A 21,978-nucleotide genomic window follows, 5' to 3' on the forward strand; every position below is an offset into this window, starting at 1 on the left:
TCAGATGTATTTTTTCATGTATTTATTGGTTTATTGTTATAGCTAGAGTATGCTTTCAATCAAGCAATTACAGTTCTTAACATAAATAAAAAGAATTGTAAAAAAACATTGAAGCGTTTTGTTTTCTTCAGACATTACAATAACAACAATAATAAAAAGGAAACACATGAACAGAGTTTGGATATGTTCATTTCTTCTGTACCATGTAGTAGACCCAAAGTAAAGATATATATTTATATATTTTAAAAAATAAAAGCTGAAGTGTCTGTTTAATTAATTCACAATAATCCTCTTAAATTATTCACACGCAATATCTTGGAATACCATTATAGATATATGTACACATCGATAACAATGATATTTACATCCAAGTACACTTTTCTCTCAGGTTCTACTAGAAGTACATAGCAGCAAGTCTAAAGAGGAGAAAGACACTGGTGGAGTGCAGCTTCAGCTCCTCCCACTCAGCAGACCCTACGGAGAGACCTATAGCCTCTGTGGAGCTCTGTGGACCCTATAGAGACCTGTGGACTCTGTGGACCCTATAGAGACCTATAGTCTCTGTGGAGCTCTGTGGACCCTATAGAGACCTATAGTCTCTGTGGAGCTCTGTGGACCCTATAGAGACCTGTGGACTCTGTGGACCCTATAGAGACCTATAGTCTCTGTGGAGCTCTGTGGACCCTATAGAGACCTATAGTCTCTGTGGAGCCCTGTGGACCCTACAGAGACCTATGGACATTGTGGATTGCTGTGGAACCCTGTGGTTCTTCTCGGACCCCTGCTGTAGCCTGTAGTGCCCTGTGTATCCCTTGGGCCCTGTGTAGCCTACATCTCCCTGTGTAGCCTGTATCGATCTGTGCACTATACAGATCCCTGTGTAGCCTATATCTCCCTGTGGATCCTATAAACACCTATGGACTCTGTGGACACTATAGCGTCCTGCAAACCACACTGAGCCCTGTGGGTTCCTGACCAGCCCCGAGGAGCCCTGTGGGGCTCTGTGCAGTCCTGGGACCTGTGAAGCAATACTGCCTCTCTGTCTCTCTCCTGCTTTCTCCACCTCTGTCAGTCCCCTCCTCTTCCTCCTTCCCGACTCGATGCTGTTCCACTCTCCCCCCCAGCCCTCTGCCCACCCCTGCCACTCCACCCCGGGTCCAGGAAGGGCTCAAACCATCAGGATTCCCACATTCCCAGATTCACGGACATTTTCAGGAGCCCAAGATTTCCTAAGATCATGTTCAGGTTACTCAAAACCCCGCCATATTAGAATGAGCAGTTTAATTAAGCACAATTGTCCAGTAGCAGGCATATATGTCAGGCCGTGCGTAATGCACAAGGTTAAGGTAGGCTGAAGTTGTTCCTCTTCCATTTTGGGCTTGGTGTTGTGTCACAGGTGCCAAACTGCTCATTTTAATGGGGCAGGCTCTTCGGGGCGGTGACTGCTGGGACTTCCCGCCCCCTGTTCAAGTCTGCTCGTCTGTCTGTCTGCTGTCTGCTGTCTGCTGCCCCACCAAGCACACAGGCACACAGCTGCTCAGGCCAGAGGGGTCGACCACTGGGCCTCTGCTGCTGTGGCTTTCAGAGCGGGAGTTTGTGAGATCGATTATCTTCCAGCGTGTTTTGATGGCACGAGTTCGACTCCCTCTGCTGTGCCCTCCGCTCACCTGCTGCGTGGGGTGGCGAGTTTCTGGGGGGTCCGGGGTCGTTCCCTCTCCTGTCCACCACAGCTGTCCACAGGTCTCCAGGCTCACAGCTTTTTTAATTCAGCTTTAAGCCCCTAATTGCTTTCTTTCACTCAATGAATTCTTTCACTGTATTGAACCAGCTTACCCTTCTTGTCCAATTGAGTCCATATACAATCTTCTCACTCCCCATTTCTTAGAATTTCACCAGAAGATCCAGTTTTTGTTTAAACCTTTTCTGATTGTTCGAAACAGAGAATTTCAAGGTGGTTTTCAAGTAAAATGCTCTATCTGAAGAGGAGCGCAGCCTCATCGCAGCTCCTGCGGCTCGGCTCCCAGGGTCACTAACAGTCCAGGTGTGCGCAGGTGAGCCCTCGGCTGGTCAGCCAGCTCTCCATCTTCTCCAGCAGCGCGCTGCTGGCACTGAAGTCCACACTTATCAGAGAGGAGCCAAATCCCACTGCACAGGCGCAATCTCTCCTCGGGCCAGGTCCTGTCTGCTCCTGGGGGCTGGCGCTAGCAGGTGTGCACTGACACGGGCCTACCAGCAGAGGGGGTGGTGCAGCATGCTGCCCCTCTCAGGCCAGGCACTCTGTGCCTCTGTGGTCTTGCACCCTGGCAGCTGAAGCAAACAATGTTCATGTAAAGGGTGGCTCAGGGACTTTTACTTTACTTTGTTTAATGGCAGCTACTTGGAAAGAGGTTTTTCTTCTTGTACCAGTGGCGAGGGGGTCTGTGTGTGTAACGAGCTTGGGGTGGACGAGGTGGGCAGGGGAGGGAGTCCAGGGCGAACTGCAGCAGGACACAACACAGCTGAGCTCCTCAGAGCACGACGTGAGTCTACTCTCATATCACCCCAGGATTATTATTTCCTTGATATTTGTCTTCAAAGCCACTGAAGCCAGAGCCCTGGCCACTTCCCCACACTGCTGACCTCATGCAATTCATTTTCAGCTGACTTATCAAGTTGGATCATTACAACGTGGTCATGTGTTCTGTTCCAGATCATTTTAATGAGATGTGCTCTGGAACACAGTCATACTGCGTTCTGTAATCCAGAGATACAGAACACCTCCACCTGGGAATTTTCTACTGGAATACCTCTCTATGCTCCTGCAAAATATCTGCATGTTCAAATATTTCACAGATTTGCACAAGAATATCTCAGCTGTGCATACCACGATGATCTGTACTGAATATCTGTGTTTTCCCTTCTGGAACACTTCAGTGTCCTACACTGTAATAATCTAAGCTCTCCATACTCAAATACTAGTTTCTTGCCCTGCAACTGCAGTCAGTATTTTCTACTGGAACACCTCACTGTTAATCCTGGAATATCTGAGAGGCATCCCTGAGGAAATACCTGTGTTCCATAGTACGAGAACATCTCAGTGATGATCTGGGGATCGGCGCCAGGCCTCAGTGCTCCTGGACTGACCCGCTGCCTGCAGTTGATCGGCGCCAGGCCTCAGTACTAACGGACCAACCCGCTGCCTGCAGTTGATCAGCACCAGGCCTCAGTGCTCCTGGAGTGATCCGCTGCCTGCAGTGGATCGGCGCCGGGGGTCAGTACTGTTGGACCGACCCTGCTGTCTGCAGTGGATCGGCGCCAGGCCTCAGTACTAACGGACCGACCCGCTGCCTGCAGTTGATCAGCACCAGGGGTCAGTGCTGCAGCTCAGGTAAATTCAATTTCAAAACCGTAGCCCTCATTATCCTTAGATGAGAGATTTAGAAGGAGGAATACAAACAGCTCCCCCAAAACTAATCTGCCTCGAGCGGGCCAGGGAGCTCTCCCAGGCCATAGACCGCAGGAGGAGTGAGGCTGGACAGCTGCAGCTCCCGTGTCAGTGTGTCAGGCTCCCAGTTTGCACGCCGCCAGCAGCAGCTCCAGTCAGCGTGTCAGTCCAGGTGCCACCAGTGGGCTCAGCGTGAGTAAATGGATGAGCTCCAGTGGGCCAGCAGAGCGTCAGTGCCAGTTCCTCTGTCCCCGGATGGGCGCGGTCCGCGCGGCCCAACCTCTCTGCGCTCTCTGCAGCCCGGCGCTGCCTCGCCAGCGGTGCCGTGTCCCGGGACAGGCCGGCTAGATCTCCGTCGACTCGATCCGCTCGAGACGGGACGGCCCGCCCCAGGGCGGGGTGAGCTGGGGCGGGGAGGGCTTCTTGTCCTCGGGGGGGGGCGGGGGGGGCAGCGGGAGGCTGGTGGGCGGGGAGGGGAGGCTGATCTTGGAGCTGAGCTGGCCCACCTGCTGCTCCAGGGCCTGGTTCTTCTGGTACATCTCCACGTAGTTGAGCTGCAGCTGGGCCTGGTACTTGAGCACGCGCTCCTTCTCGCCCTGCCAGGTGTGCCGCTCCTTGGCGAAGCTGAGCGCCTGCCTCTCCCTCTGCTGCCTCTCCAGCCTCAGCTCGCCCTGCAGCCTCTCCAGCTGCCGCCGCAGCCCCCCCGCCTCGGCCTGCCGCTGCGCCTTCGCCTCGTCGCTCTGCAGGCTCAGCAGGGCGTCCGCCTGGGGGGGCGGCGGCCCGTCCGGGGGGCTCTGAGGGGAGGGCACAGCCGCCCGCCCGGCCCCCCCCAGCTCCACCAGCGCTTGCTTCAGTCCCAGCACCTCTGCTTCGAACACGCCCAGCTTGTCCCGCAGCAGAGAGACCTGTGGGGGCGAGGGAGCGCGGGTCAGTGCCGAACAGCCCCTCACACACACCCCAGGGCGCCACACGGGACAAACAGACTCCAGAGTCAGCTTTGATTGAGATGGGGGGAGTAAAGCTGGCAGCAGAAAAGAGCTCTCAGCGCTGGACCGAACCTGGAGAACCCAGGAGCTCGGAGTCCGTTTGGGTCGGACCGCACAGAAAACACCTGAGAGACACAGCATGAGGGGCAGGAGACAGATCACCTGGGTCAGCTGAGTCCATGGTGTCAATGTTGTAGAATGAATTAGGACCGTGTGTGTGAAGAAGGTGGTGCTCATGGGGGATTTTAGTTTTCCTCACACGGATTGGGAAGACCTTTCAGGGATGTGAACAGCTAAAGTCCTCACTCTGTCTTGACCTCTCTCGTCTATTTAAACAGACAACTCAGGGTGAGGAACACAGGCAAGAGAACCTCTAGGGAACTGTGATCAGGATATGATATTGCTTTCAAGTGCACTTTGCACTGCACAGCTGGAGACCTGCACTTCCAGGGGCGCAGACTGCACAGGAGTGAGACAGAGCTCAGGAGACGCAGGCAAGGACAGGAGGGGGATGGAGACAGCAGGGCATGGAGAGGGACGGGGTCGACAGAGTCTGCGTGAAGCTCATTCCAATAGTAAATCAGAGACAGAAAGAACAAAGAAACGTTATTTACAGACCATTAGCAAAGCTGTTCCATCAGTCATTGAAGACATATAATGTCATCTGACTGAAAGAATAGCTAATATACTGCCCATCCTTATAAAGAGAAACTAATCTGAACTAACTGATTATACAGTAAGCCTTACTTATACTTAAGTAAGTCTTACTTATACCACATGTAAAGTTATGGTAACCATAAAAGATCATTTGTATAAGAATGAAATCCTGGGAGATTGTGTGGATTTAAATAAGATAGATTTTGTTTACATCATTTGTTAAAAAATCTTTGAACAAGCTACATTGTGCATGTATCTTACTACACTGAGTAAAAAAGATCCACAGGGGGCTGTACTCGGACCAATGCTCTTCTTAATTATATCAGCGATATAATTAGTGGAGTACCACAGGTGGCTGTACTGGGACCACCTCTATACTCTATGTTTTTATCATTTGGAATCGCCAGCGGTGTCCGTACGTCTCGACTCACAGGGATGACCCCTGTCCGGAACGAGGAATGAGAACAGGCAGACAGGCTCCTCCACCACGTCACGGCTCTCTCATCCCGCTGCCGGCTCCTGGGAGATCACAAGGGTCCCTGTTTCACAGAGAAAGCCCGCATGCTTGTTTCGAACAAGCATCCCTGCCAGTGACATCGCACACTGTGAGTACACAGCCCCCACAGAGGAGGTCAAAGGGCTCTCTACTTGATAGATGGGGGCTGCTGCAGCAGGAGGCGTGCAGGGCTCTCCTCCGCCGAGCCAGCGTGACCGGAGACTCACACAGAGGTGGTACAGGGAGCGCCGGAGAGGCTCTTGTGTCCGTGTCCCGCTGTGTTACTCCGACCCGTTCAGCTCACCTCGGCCAGCGTCCTCTGCAGCTCCCCCTCGCAGCGCTCCAGCGCCAGGCTCTTGCTGCTGTAGGAGTCCTTGAGCCCCAGCACCGCCTCCTCGCGCTCCCGCAGCTGCCCGCTCAGCTCCCTGAGCTGCGCCCGCAGCGCCACCATCTCGCCCGCGCGCTGCGCCACCTCCGCCTGCGACTCACGCAGCTGCTGCTTCAGCAGGGAGATCTCCCCCGCCTTCTGGCACACCTGGGGCGGGGAGGGGAGACAGGTGAGCCCCCGGCAGAACGCGGGCAAGGCCACACACAGAGATCACACCAGCCCCCCTCCCCCGGTCTCTTCCGCTACAGCGCCTCCTGCTGGTGGCTGCCGTGTGGAAGAATCGGCCCACAGAGCTCTGTCCAACAGAGCCTGTCGAGCCACAGTCAGCTGGAACAGAATGGGGCAGATGAACACTAACTGTGTCAAAACCAGAGCAGTGGTGTTCTGGGGGACAGTGGAGGCCCAGACCCACACAATCCAGTTCACCCCGAGCACAGACGGCGCCAGGGAGCTTTAACTTGGCCACAAGCCGGCTGAAAGAAAGGACACACAGGGAATTCCATCCCATTATGGGACCACCTAAAATCTCCTAAAAGTTCTAGTTTAAATGTCAGCATTGTCATTTAAGGTATCATCCTGTATGCGGGTGAAAGGTTTGACTCCAATAAATGGGACAGTTGCCCAGCAAAACCAGTTCATTAAGAATTCTGCAAATACTTTGATCTGCCTAGCTTTTCACAGCACAGCACCACTGGGCCAGTTTCATCACCTGAATTGGGCCGCAGCTCACCGAAGAGCAGAGAGCAGCAGTGTCAAACAGCAGGGTTTCCTCACTCCTGCTGCCACACAGCGCCCCGATGCCACTAGTACCCCCCTCACCTCCTACTGGGTCTGTCCTGATCCTCCCCCCTCACCTCCCACTGGGTCTGTCCTGATCCTCCCCCCTCACCTCCCACTGGGTCTGTCCTGATCTCCCCCCCCCACCTCCCACTTGGTCTGTCCTGATCTCCCCCCCTCACCTCCCACTTGGTCTGTCCTGATCTCCCCCCCTCACCTCCCACTTGGTCTGTCCTGATCTCCCCCCCTCACCTCCCACTTGGTCTCCTCCAGGCGAGGCAGGATGTCAGCCTGCTCCTTCTTGTAGTCCAGGCACTTCCTCTCCAGCTCCTCCCTCTGGGCCAGCAGGGCCGCCAGCTCCTCCTGCAGCCTGCGCTTGTCCTGCTGCAGCCGGCTGATCTGCAGCTGCAGGGTCTGCTGGGTGCGCTGCGCCTTGCGCGACACCTGCTGCAGCTTGTTGGCGTAGTTCTGCCGCAGCTCCTCCATCTCGCGCTCCCACACGCGCTGCTTCTCCTCGAACACCTGCACGATGGCGGCCTCGCTCTGGTCCAGGTTGCGGCGCATGTGCAGCACCTGCAGAGCAGCAGGGGGCGTGATGACAGGGAGCAGGAGGGCGCCGGAGCCCTTCCAGTCATGCCCTGATGTCATGCTCCCAGTTACTATGTTCAACTGGAGCTGTAGCTCAGCTGTAGCTGTAGCCCAATAAGAGCCCTCCTCCTGATCCTCTCTGTCCAATAAGAGCTCTCCCTCAATCCCCTCTGTCCAATAAGAGCCATTCCCCAATCCCCTCTGTCCAATAAGAACCCTCCCTCAATAATCTCTGTCCAATAAGAGCCCTCCTCCTGATCCTCTCTGTCCAATTAGAGCCCTTCCCCAATCCCCTCTGTCCAATAAGAGCCCTCCCTCAATCCCCCCTGTCCAATAAGAGCCCTCCCTCAATCCCCTCTGTCCAATAAGAGCCCTCCCTCAATCCCCTCTGTCCACCCTCCCTCCCCAGTCTCTCACCTCCTGCTCCTTCTCCCAGAGGCGGTCCTCCAGGTCTTGGATGATGTCGTCGGAGGAGGGGGAGGGGCGCAGGGGCGGGGCGTCGCTCAGGTGGCTGAGCCGCTGGCAGGAGGAGGAGCTCTTGCCGGAGGAGGAGCGGCCGCTGTCGGAGGCGCTCAGCCCGTTCTGGCAGCCCGGCTTGTCGTAGGCGCCGGCGGTGCCCAGCCGGTTGATGTGGCTGGTGGAGGCGCTGAGCGGCCCCAGGGGGTGGGGGGGGCCGTAGACGCTGCCTGAGCCCGTGTAGGTCGGCAGGCTGGTCAGGGAGTTCCTGCCGGAGTCCGACAGCCCCCCGCCGGCGCCCCCCCGGCCGCCGCCAGGCCTGTCCCGGGCGCCCCCGCCCCCGCTGCCCGCCCCCGGGCTGTCCTGCTGCCCCGCCGCCGCGCCCGCGCCCGCGCCGCGGCCGCCGCCGCTCTGCGGGGGGCACACCAGGTTCTGCATGGAGTGGAAGCTCTTGGGCACCACGGGCTTGAAGGCGGAGGGCCGGACGAGGCCGTCGCTGCTCTGGGGAGGGAGAGACGCAGCCGTGAGCCGCGGGCCGCGCGCCTGGCGCCGCCGCGCGCGCCCGCTCGGACAGGCCGCGGCACGTACCTGCTCCAGCTTGCCCGACACCGGCAGGAGCTTGGGGGGGTTGTGGTTGTCCAGCGGGGCGGCGCCGGGGGGCTCTCGGTACTGAGGCGGCGGCAGGCTGCCTGCGCCCTTCTCGCCGCCAGCCGCCACGTTGTTGCCGCACAGGTCCAGGCTGGCGCCGCGCTGCCCGCTCAGGTACAGGGCGTTGGCGACGGGGGCGCGCTCGGCGCTGAAGGCCCGGTCCTCAGCGGTGCAGCGGCGCGGGCCGGGCCGGGCGGCGCTGGGCTGCGTGCGGGTGCCCACGCTCTTCATGGCGAACTCCTGCTCCCCTGCCACCCCGCTGCCCACGCTGCCCATGCTGCCCTGCTGGCTGGGGGAGGTCGCGGGGTCACTCAGCGCCGGCAGAGTGTCCAACTTCGCCATGGCAACACGCGGGGGTGGAGGGCCAGCCGGCGGGCGGACACACTGCAGAGAGAGGACACACGAGCGTCTCTGTCAGGCCCTGCACCTCTGTCGCAAACACGCCTGGGCTCCGTCTCGACACCGAGAATTCACACTGCGCCCCTCGCAGGCCTCCCAGTGCACTGCACACACAGGGGTCTGCGTGTCCGCCAGACACACTGGCTGAAGCACACGCAGCAGCTGCAAGTTACAGAGTCACTAGGAGGAAACTAACCCTCCTAAACTGGAGCCCAGGAGAGAGACGCCCTGGCGCAGAGAGGTGGAGCGCAGAGCCTGCTGGGAAATGATTGCTGCACAGCCTGCTCTGCACAAAAGTGACACACGCACAGAAAAGTAAAGCAATGTCTGAAAATATCAAGATAAAGCAAATTCTCGGGAAAGTGTCTCATGTACTCTCCCTCTCTCTGGGCTCTACCCACTGGCCCACACTGCCTCCCTCTCTCTGGACTCTACCCACTGGCCCACACTGCCTCCCTCTCTCTGGGCTCTACCCACTGGCCCACACTGCCTCCCTCTCTCTGGGCTCTACCCACTGGCCCACACTGCCTCCCTCTCTCTGGGCTCTACCCACTGGCCCACACTGCCTCCCTCTCTCTGGGCTCTACCCACTGGCCCACACTGCCTCCCTCTCTCTGGGCTCTACCCACTGGCCCACACTGCCTCCCTCTCTCAGCTCTACCCACTGGCCCACACTGCCTCCCTCTCTCTGGGCTCTACCCACTGGCCCACACTGCCTCCCTCTCTCTGGGCTCTACCCACTGGCCCACACTGCCTCCCTCTCTCTGGGCTCTACCCACTGGCCCACACTGCCTCCCTCTCTCTGGGCTCTACCCACTGGCCCACACTGCCTCTCTCTCTCTGGGCTCTACCCACTGGCCCACACTGCCTCCCTCTCTCTGGGCTCTACCCACTGGCCCACACTGCCTCCCTCTCTCTGGGCTCTACCCACTGGCCCACACTGCCTCCCTCTCTCTGGGCTCTACCCACTGGCCCACACTGCCTCCCTCTCTCTGGGCTCTACCCACTGGCCCACACTGCCTCCCTCTCTCAGCTCTACCCACTGGCCCACACTGCCTCCCTCTCTCTGGGCTCTACCCACTGGCCCACACTGCCTCCCTCTCTCTGGGCTCTACCCACTGGCCCACACTGCCTCCCTCTCTCTGGGCTCTACCCACTGGCCCACACTGCCTCCCTCTCTCAGCTCTACCCACTGGCCCACACTGCCTCCCTCTCTCTGGGCTCTTACCCACTGGCCCACACTGCCTCCCTCTCTCTGGGCTCTACCCACTGGCCCACACTGCCTCCCTCTCTCTGGGCTCTACCCACTGGCCCACACTGCCTCCCTCTCTCTGGGCTCTTACCCACTGGCCCACACTGCCTCCCTCTCTCTGGGCTCTTACCCACTGGCCCACACTGCCTCCCTCTCTCTGGGCTCTTACCCACTGGCCCACACTGCCTCCCTCTCTCTGGGCTCTTACCCACTGGCCCACACTGCCTCCCTCTCTCTGGGCTCTTTGCTGGATTTCCACCTTTACATACAGTAAAATGCTCTCTAAGCAAATAAGGTTACACAGGTTGTGCTTTTGTTAGTACAGACAACAAGAGCAACAGCAGAAAACCACATTGCTATTTCCTAGTGAAAAAGGCTACATGCTTCCTGGACTCAGTGACCAGCCCAGCCTGTGCCAGTCAGAGCCCCGTGGTAAATCAGTGCCCACTCTGGTGAACCCACAGCTCTGACTGGGGACAGCAGGACACGGGGATCCACTCACAGCGCCTCACTTGGGTCAGGGGGCACAACAGCCTCCACACTTATTGTGCATTAAAGATCCCAGCCCAGATTACACTGGATCAACGCGCTGAGCTCCTCGTCCTGCACCAGTTGATCCAGCCTGACCCTCAGTCTCCCCACTCCGTCGCCCGCAGTGCTCAAACCGCACCGTGGGAACCTGTAGCTGCCCCCACGAACCCAGGAACCGAGCCGAAGACTCCGCCTCTCGATGGCCCAGGAATCTGAAACGCTCCGGCCTTTTCATTGACTGTGGCCGCGGACCGGCGGCTGGAGCCAGTTAAAGAAAGTGAAAGTGCGAAGGACAAAGACTGGTTTGGGAACCCGAAGCCCAGCGAGACAGGTGTTTACTGTACCTGAGCGCAGAGGCGGAGCGGAGCTGCTCCCACCTTCCACACCTGTGACTCCAGCGCACAGAGAACAGCCTGTCGGGACCACAGCCGCGCGCCTTTCCAGGAAATCTGGAGACAACTTGCAAACAAAGGTCTCTCTGACAACAGGCAGCCCCTCCCTGTTTCTGTGCAGCCCTCCTGCCCTTCTCTGTGCCCTCACTTCCCCTCCTCCGCTACCCTCTGCTACTCTGCTGCCTCGTCCCGCGCTCCCCTGCTGCCTGCAGCGCACAGCGCCAGGGCAGACACTGCTGCGCTCTGATTGGGCGCGTCCCTCTGTTGTTCAGTGCACCTGGCCCGCAGCGTTAACCCTTCGCTGCTCTGTGTGCCCAGCACACACACTGAGCCACCCTCCGTGGGCAGCAACGCACAGACTGTGACCAGCTCTGTAAGCCTCTCTGTGTCGTAGAAAGGGAGGGTGCAGGGCCTGGCAGCTGGCTAGAATAAAATTCTGGAGGCGACTGTAAGAGTACCCCCGCCCAAACGTCACCCCAATGAAACACAGCAGAACCATCCATGTTCCCTGTGGTACAAAAAGGAATGTATGTGTCAGGCCCTGCACGCTGTACAGGGCTTGTCGTGGGATAAGAAGGTTCCACAGCCTGCTCTATTTTGTGCTTGGTGTTGTGTCTGACCTTGTTTACTGTATGTCTGAGCCCTGCAAGGAGCTGGTCAGACGCCTCGTGCCCTGCAGTCACGCAGCACAGAGAGGAGCTGGCAGGAGAAACAGGACCCTGCACACTCACTCCTAACTGTCCGGTGGCTCCAGGCTGGACAGCGAGCAGCACACCCCTGGTGCACTTCTGACCTCCCCGGGAGTACCTGTAACTGCAGAGGAACCCCCACATCTGTGCAGCCCCAACAGACAAGCTGCAGGGAAGAAAGGTTTGAAGGTGGGAGGTTCTGCACGCATGACCTGCAAGCATCTTGGGTCTCCTCATCGTGGGAAAGGAGCCGGGCTCGAGAGGAGAGGCAACCGATCGCACCAGGGGCGGACCACTGCTCGAAATCTGTAGAACCAGAGGCTCTTGGAGTCATTACAGCCATGAGCACCAGTGTATTCCACCACCTCTGACCCCTGCGTGACCTTTCACTAGCCCGTCCTGAGGAGACTGAGGTTTGCCCGTAAGCTGCTAGGGGTTCTGGTGTCTCAGGGATCAGGTTAGCAATGAATTAGAACAAGCAGAGGAGAGCTTTGGGCTCTGGGCTTTGTAATGCTTACATGATCTTAGCTGCTCATCTAACGCTACCCCTGGCTCAACGCTGAGCCCAGACCTGAGCCCAGCCTCGGCCTTCACTCTGAAACTCACCGAGACCCCAAACAGGTGCACTGAAGAGCTTCTGCTCCTTACAGAGCAGAGACAGCGACTCTCCCCCTGGCACTTGGACCCAGCATGACTGATCATTGACCAGGAGAATCGCACACAGTGCTCAGAGCTGTTTACAGCACACACCTCCGTCCAAACTCCACTCTGCTTGGCAGAAGCTCGCAACACGCAAATACAAACTGACCCAGTACAGCACTGGCTCCCGACTGGCACACACACAGCTCACGAGCAGTATAACACCCCAGTTGAGCCCCAGGAATGAAACCCCAGCTCCTCTGTCCCAGCAGGTGAGAGTGGGGGGCTTCAGGTCCCGATATGGTTCCTGCTCTCTGATCTCAGAAACAGCATGAGACAGGCTGATATTTCCACCACAGATCTGTAAACACTTCTCCACAGCACACAGACAGGAGAGCACACAGCACACAACACAGGCTCCAGCGCTCTGCTGATCAACACAATAAAAGGATCTTACACTAGCTCTCTGACGGAACCTGAGTCTGCTCAAGGCTCAACACGACTCCCATGCCCAGCTGTGGACCTCCAGCAGGTTCTGGCCTCTGCGGGTCCCATACTGGGCCAAAGTGGGGCAACTTCCTGGACAGACATCCTGAAGACTGGGTGCCCAACCTTTGACCTCTGAGCTGGATATTCCACACACACCAGGTGAAGATAACAAGATCTGTGCAAGCCTCCTTCATGCTCTGACTTAAGTACTTAAGGAAGTACTTGTCATGCAGACTTCAACAGAAAAGATCCTCCCCTGAATGGGTGAAGGAACGCTGTACTGGGATCAACTGGAACACTGGAGCTGCAAGAGCTGCACTGGGATCAACTGGAACACAGGAGCTGCAAGCAACTGGTGTAACTACAGAGCAGCTAATGCATCTTCTGCCTGCTGAGATCAGGGCGGTGTGCAGTCAAGACAATGTTATATTCCTGGGAGATTTAAACTTCCCCCCATTTTATTACAGACACTGTGATGGGGGTTTAAGAACATAAGACAGGTTATAGACGACAGTAGTCCCTGCAGAGGAGTCCAGTCTGTTCAGAAGCTAGTAGCTCACTGATCGCAGGTTCCTATCCAGCTGTTTCTTGACAGGAACCAGGGCATCGGCTTCAACAACACAACTGGACAGCTAGTTCTAGTCTCCCACCACCCTCTGGGTAAAGAAGTGCTTCCAATGCAGAAGCAGATTATAACTGGAACAGTTGATGATCATGTCAGAGCCCAGTCTGTGAAGAGCCCTAGTCCACAGGAGGTGAGCCCGTGTTACAGAGAGCCCGGTGTCTTCTGGGTATGGCTCCCCCTGAGCTCTTAGTTACAAAGTGGGTTTCATGTTAATTAACTTCTAGCCTGGCTCCAGAGTGTTTTGCAGATTACTATACCTTTAACAAAGTCAAAGTTATCAACTGTAAAATATATTAAGAAAACATTAGGTTCATTGTTTAACTGACAATTCAGGTTGCGACAAAACCCAGAACAGACTAGACCCTCCAGGAAAGAAAGTCTGAAAACCCTGACCTACTCCTTTCAAACAACCATAACAGTATTAACAGAACTACAGTGTGTGACTGAGCCACTGTAGAGTTACTGTTGACACACACTTTCCTTCTCAAGAACCTGGGATTAAAATGAGGGTGTATAGTTTATGAACAGCCCACAGTGAAGGAGTGGGAAGGCTTACAGGCAGTGAGTGAGCTGGGAACAGAAGAGAGTGGTTATACTTAAAAAACCATGTTGAAGGTTCAAAACAAATTCATCCCTAAACAATCATGTCCATGTCTAGGAACATAAAGGATATACACTCTGATGAAAACATGAAGACAACAGCTCAGAGGGAAGAGAGCACTTCCACAGACTGTTTTAAGAGTCCCAGGATTCAAAGATGTAAAAGAGTAAAATGAGCTGCATCTGAAAAAGGACATTAGAGTCACCAAGCAGGAGACAGAAAAGAATATTGCAACAGAGGCAGAAAATAAGGCAGAGCTGCTTCGGCGCAACAACAGTGAAAGAACAGGAAGAGGTGTATTATTTAATGAGATAATGAGGGATCGATAATGGTAGATTAGAAACAAAAAGCAAACATTCTACATGAATATTGTATTTGCAACAGAAGATATTAATAACATGTCCCCGTGTTACAGAAAACAAGGTACAAGAAGTGTTAACACACTTGAGAAAGTTGTGGGTGTCTGGAACAGCTGACAGGAATTGTTCATTCCATGCAGAAAGATAATTTAAGAATTCCTGGACTCCCTTCGGATCGCTTCTGATCAGTATTCCAGGCAACGGGCATTGTCAATACAAATGGAGTACTGCATGTAAAACAGGACAACATTGTAAAAAACGTAATTAGAAATGTTTTTTTCTGCAAGACTAACTCACCAAACTGTCCATCTGCACCGAGTGTTTTAATATACACAGACCTAATCAGCTACTGCACTGCAAGTCTCTGTAGTCCGTGTTAAAACACAACGAGCTGCTCTGGACACACTACCGGCACAAGCGAAGGGACGTGACGAGCTTCAGTGCTGACAGGAGGAAAGACTTATCGCTCATTACTCCCTGTTTGACCAGGGGCTGAGCTGGCGCTGAAAAAACACCCCGGTCACTGTCGGCTGGAGAGGTGACCCAGGCTCAAACCCACGACACCTGGAGCCCGCCTGCAGCAAACCGCTTCACTGATTGACCACTGGGCAAGCTCCTGGATCGGCAGTGGACCCACATGTCTCTGCTCTAAGCTGAACCACCCTGCTGCCAGGAGAGTACAATGCGAGACCCTTCTCAAGCAGGGATCTCGCCAGCAGACAGAGGCTTTCAGCCACAGCAGGCACTCCAGAACCTTCCTCTGACCTATGACCTCAGCTCCTAACTGACCCCAATCAAGCCCTTAGACTGACGGGTCTGCAAGCTCAGAGCTCCTGGTCAGTGCCTGCCTGTCCACTGGCGAGCTGGCCACTGCCTGCTTGTGGCCGAGACAGACTCTGGACCAGGCCGGACTGGACTGGACCCCCAGGGCCTGGACAGACCCTCACTCCTGAGCTCCTCACACTGACAGGGTTACTTCTGAAACCCTACAGCACCGACACCCTCAGGGCACTGTGGGGGGCAGTAAAAGTGCAAGCAGACTGTCAGGGTACACAGATAACAGCACGGAGTCGAACTGGAGAGACCTCATGCTAAACCTGTACACTGGACACAGCTCAGTCCAGACAGGAACAAGCAGATCCACTACAGGACTGAACCTTTCCTGCCTCGAACAGGTTGGACTAAGATTCAAGTATTCACGAACCCCAGAGTCAAACCAGGGGACGTCTTCATCATCTAGGGAGAAACACGAGCCAGAGGGTTAGAGGGGAAACCACAGTGAAACACAGGGAAAACTGAGAACAGGAGGCCCTGCGCACTACGAGTTGTGGGTGTGTGGAACAGGTACACAGCCATGATGCTGAAGCCGATACTCTGGTTTCCCTCAAGACACAGCTGGATGAGTTTCTCCCATCAGGACGCGACGGGAGTACTTCTTTACACACAGAGTGTTGGGAGTGTGGAACAAGCCACCCAGCCATGTTGTTGAAGCCGAAACCCTGGCGTGTCTTAAGACACAGATAGATGAGATCCTGAGATTAATCACCAACAGCTGCAGGGGCCAGGAGGGACAGCTGGGCTGCTGTCCTGGGAGCCTTTGACTGGGGTCACAGCCAGAGGAGGAGCAGGGATCGATCCCCCTCTCTCAGGTGACAGGGAGGTGGGGGCGCAGTATTTTCTGATGGGCAGTAAGGTGAGCTGCCTGACTCCTCCTCCCTCCAAACTCACAGCGCAGCACCGCACCGAACCGGGCCGGGCCGGGCAGGGACAGACAGGTCAGAGAAGAGCAGAGCAGGGGGCTGAGTACTGCACGGCCAGCTCACCCGAGCAGGAGCGCAGCGCCGAGCGCCGGGGCATCACGCCACCCTCCGCGCTCACACGGCCCCACGGCACGTGCTCGCACCCCCCCCCCCACACACAGCTGGCACACTTACACACAAACAGGATTACATCATCGCCCCCAGGCGGCCGCGCGCACACGCGCATCCACACACACACGCTCGCATCCACGCAGGACCGCCGCGCTCTGCCCCACGGAGACAAGACACTACGGACACACCGGCGCTCCCTGCCCTCTCGGCGGCGCCACGGAGACCCGGCCGGCAGGGCTGTGTGCTCCTTCCTCCCGGGGCACCGGCGCCCAGCCCCGTCCCCAACAGCCGACAGCTCGTCACACCACCCGCAGACACAGTCAAGGTTACAGCCGCGATTACACACAGCAGCGCATCCGAGTTCCTCCAGGAGGACAATATCCACAACATCCGCGACAGACCTTCGCCTCGCACCCGCGCTCCGTGGAGAGGCGAGATCCTGTCTTCCCACTTGCATTACATAACGCGTGTCGGCTCTCGCCAGCCCCGCCGCTGCGGAGAGAGAGCAGCCGCACCGTCCCCCGTCCCCGGCACCGACAGGCACCGACAGGACCGACACCACAGCCTCCCCTCTCCTCCTCCTCCTGCCTGCGGGATGCGCACAGCCGGGCAGCGCTCAGGCGCCACGCTCGGCGGGATCGCGGGGAGGAAAGCGCACAGCCGCGCGGTGCTCGGACTCGTTTGTAATGCAAATGAGGCGCACTCCGTCCTCCGGGTGCTGCTACCTGCGAGCAGCCCCACTTACTGTTGGCAGCGCCGCAATCAGCGTTCTGTGGCTCCGGCCCCCCCGGCCGCCCGGACTCCTCTCCTGCGCCTGCCGGGCTCCCTGCCTGGGCGCTGGGCGCTGCTCCCGTCGCGCCGGGACCTTCTACAGACGAGCGGGCTACACTGCCGTGCGCAGCTCGCACATCGCCTGTCGAGGTGACGCTGGAGACGAGCCAGGCTGCCAGTCCCGCACACCGCCGCGACTCTGCACACGATCAGCTGGCTCACACGCCCACCTCCGCCCCGCCCCGCCCCCCGCACGCCGCAGCTCCGCTCGGCACAACACCCGCAGCGCGCCTGCGCAGGACGCGTTAACAAGAGCACCCGGCCCGGACCCCGGACCCCGGACCCCGGACCCGTCCTGTCCGCGGGCGCGGGCGCTCGGCCCCTCGTGTTACACAGCTGCCACCGCAGGGTTGGTTCCGGTCTGCTCCGTCTTGTGCCTGGCGATGCCCTTCACGTGATTCAGGATTGCAATTTGTTATAGTCACAGGTTGGGAGATGCTGTGTGGAAGCTACCAACTCCTCTGGACTTGGAAGGGCTCATTTTAAAAACACAGGGCTCTTATTATGATGTAAAATACTGTACGACAATCCTGATGTTATTATCCAGCTTTCATCCACCAAAAGCAAAATAGCAGCCCCGTTCAAGCCTCTTCAGCTGCAGATCAGCCCAGTCCAGACTGAGCCAGAGCTCCAGAGGACGGGATGACAGTGTGATGTCATCGTAGTGCTGCGAGTGACTAGCGCCACCTGGTGTCTGCTACACTGCTGTGTGTGCTGAGATCAAGAGGTCCACCTCCATCAGATTTGAAATAATTCATTAATGTTTCCTCACATTCCTGCAACACACTTCATCCCAAGCTCTTCCCAAGTGGAGCCCACTCTTCAGGACACTGCAGAGGGATCGACTGTGAGGCCAGTGGCCACAGGAAGAGCTGCAGAGCTCAGCTGGTGAGGGGGGAGAAGAGGTCCATGAGCTGACAATCTCCCGTCAGTCCACAAAAATGGCCTGTGTTCAACTGAAAGAAAACACCTTAAATCTCTCATGGAGTCTGGAAAAAAGCATCTGAGCGATACTGCACATGTGGAAAAAGGTACAAAGTAAAAGTGGCAGAATTGGAGCTCTGGGGTTGGATCTGGCGTGTTGCAATGTGGAACACCGCCCAGTGAGCACCAGCCCGACGGTCCAGCAGGGCCTGGGAAGCTTTTCAAGGCTGATGGGAACATAGAGCAAAGTACTGTCACACCCAAGAGGAAAACCTGCTTCACAGGTGGAACTGGGACAAATGTTGACCTTTCAGCATTAAAGTGGCCCAGAGCTACGCAGCTCACCTCCTCCAGGACCCCAGTCAGAGCCCAGACGTGAGTCCCCCTGAGACTGGAAAAGTGCGCTGTCCATGAAGGGATGCCCAAGAGCCCTGAGAGAGCTTGAGCACATCTGCCAAGAAAGTGGACAGAAGTGACCCGCGCCAGCGTGCGAGGCGGGTCGAGACTCAGTCACGAAGGCTTGTGAGCTGTCAAGAACCTGATGACCGCCAGAGGTCCTCCAGCAAAGACTGAGCTCACAGGCAGAATTCTCATGCAATCACCATACAGTATTTCACCTTTTCCCTTTTGATTTTAGATTTAGTGTAACTTATCTTACCATTTGTCTTCATTTGAGCATTCAGGTTTTGAATAAAATATTAAGTTTGGAAAAAATGAGTAGCCGTAACTTTTCTAATTTTACAAAATGGGACACCGTAGGAAGGGCCTGAGCACTTTGGCTAAGGTATTGTAAATATTTTCATTTTTTCTGACCCACAAGTATCCCTTAAACCTGCAGATTCCACTGCTTTCCACTCTAGTATCTAAATGCATCTTTTTTTCTGAACTTGCTGCACAGTCAGCAGAATCTCCTTCCCCCTAATTGTGAATTTAATTGATCTCTTCAGTCACTCTCCAGCAGATTGATTCAGATTTAGTTGCTCTATACAATGAACGAGCCCTGCGGAGCCCCTGAAGTGCGACTGTCCACTCGGCTCCGGTTCCACATCCGTTATCCTCCGTCAGCCCACTCTCCGCAGTCAGCTTTTAGCTCATTTGTACAGCAGACTGCAACACCACTGCTTTGAAAGGGTGCTAGACAAAAACATATTTCTGTAGTTTGACATTATATTGTGTTATATTGTTCATATATTAAGACAAGACTGTGTCTGCATGGAAAGGTGCTTTGTGAGAACTGGGAATCTTTTGGGATAAACCTGTTGTACAAATGCAAGCAATTATAGTTATTATCAATTAAGGAAGAGCCAAACTGAGATCCCATCTCCTTAAGGACTGACTCCAGAACAGCTGTAGCTGAGGAGCCACCCCTGTGGGCCCCAGCCCTTGGCCCCTGTCTGTGTGCTTACAGAGGAGACTGCAGGGCCTGCAGAACAGAGAAGTACCACACACAGGCCAAGAGACCCTATTCACAGGGCTGACAGGAAAACTGAACACACAGCACTGACGTCCGTCTACAAGAATGTGGAAAAACTTAATCAGGTTAATGATGGACCCAGCTGCCGTGGAATCACTGAGTGGATCAATGTTACGGGAGGCAGACAGCATGGGACCAGACAAGGAGTGATCCTGCCTTTCTGACGGGGGCAGTGGACACAGCGAGTACTGTACTGGCCAAGGACGTGAGGAGGTGTATTCGCTCTGCAAGGTCTGTGATCACGTTCCCCCCAGCAGGTTAAGAAGACAAGGTGCAAACAAGACAGGGTGCAGGCAGCCCCTCAGACGTGTTTGGTAATTAACACTAATTGGTCCCAGGATCCCATCCATCACGGAGACCAGAACCAGGGCACAATCTCGAGCTCGCCAACCGGAACCCCTCACAGAAAGCTCGGTCAGGCTCAGGGGTCCGCCCGGACAGTGGACAGCGGGATCCATGGTCTTCTCTTGCTTCGAACCCGTGCAGTGTCCTTATATCCAAGTAGATACAGGGTAATAGGTGTAACAATAGGTCAAATATGTATTCACAGCTGATACTTCACAGCTCTTGTGTCCTGGGTTTGAGTCATGGACTGTGGCCTGTGTGGAGTCTGCATGCTCTGCCCTTATTCGTGCAGGTTTCTGCAGGGACTCCTGTTTCATTGTGACTTTCAGCACACCTCCGCTGGCCGTGTGTGTGCTCTCGGTCCAGGTCTCGGACTGCCCTGGGCCACAGGAGATTTCAGACAATGGATGGACAGACAGAGCTGTACTAACTACAACATGAATCATATTACTCATGTTAACTACATTTTACACACTGCTTCTAGATCTTACACTATTACAGTCCTTGATATGCACTGTGTTGCTCCTTTAAAACTGTATTTCAGAATTATTATATCATTACAGAACTACAGTTTCCATAATATCACCATGGTAAATGACAGAGCAGGCTTTTCCAGGGAATGTGCTGGGACAGACACTCTCACTGTACTGCACTACCGAACACAGCACAATAAACACAGCACTGCAGTGCTGTTTCCACAGAACACAGCAGGTGGGAGGAAGTGACATATTCAGCACACACATCTGGTCACCTGTGAAATAACACTCACGTAGTCAACTGCGGTAGGCCCTGGAGCAGCAGGGCACTCATACACCCTCGTACACACCGTCACACACAACCTCTCACACACACAGTAAAGAGCCCTCACTGTCTTGCTCACAGGAGCAGTAATGGCTGAATGTCAGCTGAAGGGGAGGAGCAGAATTAGGCTCCTTTCACAGTCTGAAGTAATGAACAGGGACTAAGACAGAGGGAGGCAGTGTGGGCCAGTGGGTAGAGCCCAGAGAGAGGGAGGCAGTGGGGGCCAGTGGGTAGAGCCCAGAGAGAGGGGGGCAGTGGGGGCCAGTGGGTAGAGCCCAGAGAGAGGGGGGCAGTGTGGGCCAGTGGGTAGAGCTGAGAGAGGGGGGCAGTGTGGGCCAGTGGGTAGAGCTGAGAGAGGGAGGCAGTGTGGGCCAGTGGGTAGAGCCCAGAGAGAGGGAGGCAGTGTGGGCCAGTGGGTAGAGCTGAGAGAGGGAGGCAGTGTGGGCCAGTGGGTAGAGCCCAGAGAGAGGGGGGCAGTGTGGGCCAGTGGGTAGAGCCCAGAGAGAGGGAGGCAGTGGGGGCCAGTGGGTAGAGCCCAGAGAGAGGGGGGCAGTGGGGGCCAGTGGGTAGAGCCCAGAGAGAGGGGGGCAGTGTGGGCCAGTGGGTAGAGCTGAGAGAGGGGGGCAGTGTGGGCCAGTGGGTAGAGCTGAGAGAGGGAGGCAGTGTGGGCCAGTGGGTAGAGCCCAGAGAGAGGGAGGCAGTGTGGGCCAGTGGGTAGAGCTGAGAGAGGGAGGCAGTGTGGGCCAGTGGGTAGAGCTGAGAGAGGGAGGCAGTGTGGGCTAGTGGGTAGAGCTGAGAGAGGGAGGCAGTGTGGGCCAGTGGGTAGAGCCCAGAGAGAGGGAGGCAGTGTGGGCCAGTAGGTAGAGCTGAGAGAGGGAGGCAGTGTGGGCCAGTGGGTAGAGCCCAGAGAGAGGGAGGCAGTGTGGGCCAGTGGGTAGAACACAGAGAGAGGGAGGCAGTGTGGGCCAGTGGGTAGAGCAGACAGGACTGGAGAGAGTTGACAGGTTTTCTAATTTTAAGTTCCCTATTTTTAAGTTGATTTTAACTGACAGGATGCATGAGGAGATCACCCACCTGCACAACTCCCTCGTGTGTGGCTGGGAAGTCTATGAGGATTGCAGTGTCCCTGTGTTCAGAGCATGCATGTTTGAATGGCAAGAAACTCACACACACACTCACACGCTCCCCTGAGGCCCCCCTTCCTCTCCTCTCTCCATTCACAAATTTCCTGGTGACATCAACTTGTCAGGGTTACTATGGTGACGGGCTCCAGCCAATGGGAGCCTGGGAACCAGTCAGGTGATAACAGAGGACGAGAGCACTGCCCTTCTCTCTC

At 55.9% G+C, this 21,978-nt stretch overlaps 1 protein-coding gene across 2 annotated transcripts; it reads right to left on the minus strand.

Moving 5' to 3' along the window:
* lzts3b (leucine zipper, putative tumor suppressor family member 3b) lies at nucleotides 1-17,764 on the minus strand. Of its 2 annotated transcripts, none has more exons than XM_069187570.1 (6): nucleotides 17,013-17,764; nucleotides 8,361-8,804; nucleotides 7,734-8,273; nucleotides 6,981-7,301; nucleotides 5,868-6,098; nucleotides 1-4,329 (listed from the first exon to the last, which is right to left on the minus strand). In XM_069187570.1, exons 2-6 carry the CDS (start codon nucleotides 8,760-8,762, stop codon nucleotides 3,769-3,771), a joined length of 2,055 nt encoding a protein of 684 aa, XP_069043671.1. In that variant the 5' UTR covers nucleotides 8,763-8,804; nucleotides 17,013-17,764; the 3' UTR covers nucleotides 1-3,768. The 2 variants fall into 2 exon arrangements, with proteins under 2 accessions (XP_069043671.1, XP_069043672.1); XM_069187571.1 differs by lacking the exon at nucleotides 17,013-17,764 and adding an exon at nucleotides 10,947-16,167.
* Nucleotides 17,765-21,978: the final 4,214 nt, after the last annotated feature.

Source organism: Lepisosteus oculatus, chromosome 3, assembly GCF_040954835.1.
Source record: "Lepisosteus oculatus isolate fLepOcu1 chromosome 3, fLepOcu1.hap2, whole genome shotgun sequence".
Lineage (NCBI taxonomy): Eukaryota > Metazoa > Chordata > Actinopteri > Semionotiformes > Lepisosteidae > Lepisosteus > Lepisosteus oculatus.

Coding starts and splice junctions, on each gene's coding strand:
- lzts3b (XM_069187570.1), bottom strand. CDS start 8,762: ATGGCGAAGTTGGACACTCTGCCGGCGCTGAGTGACCCCGCGACCTCC. Junction 8,274..8,360: donor TGTCGGGCAAGCTGGAGCAG/GTACGTGCCGCG, acceptor CTCCCTCCCCAG/AGCAGCGACGGCCTCGTCCG. Junction 6,099..6,980: donor TGGAGGAGACCAAGTGGGAG/GTGAGGGGGGGA, acceptor TCCCCGCCCCAG/GTGTGCCAGAAGGCGGGGGA.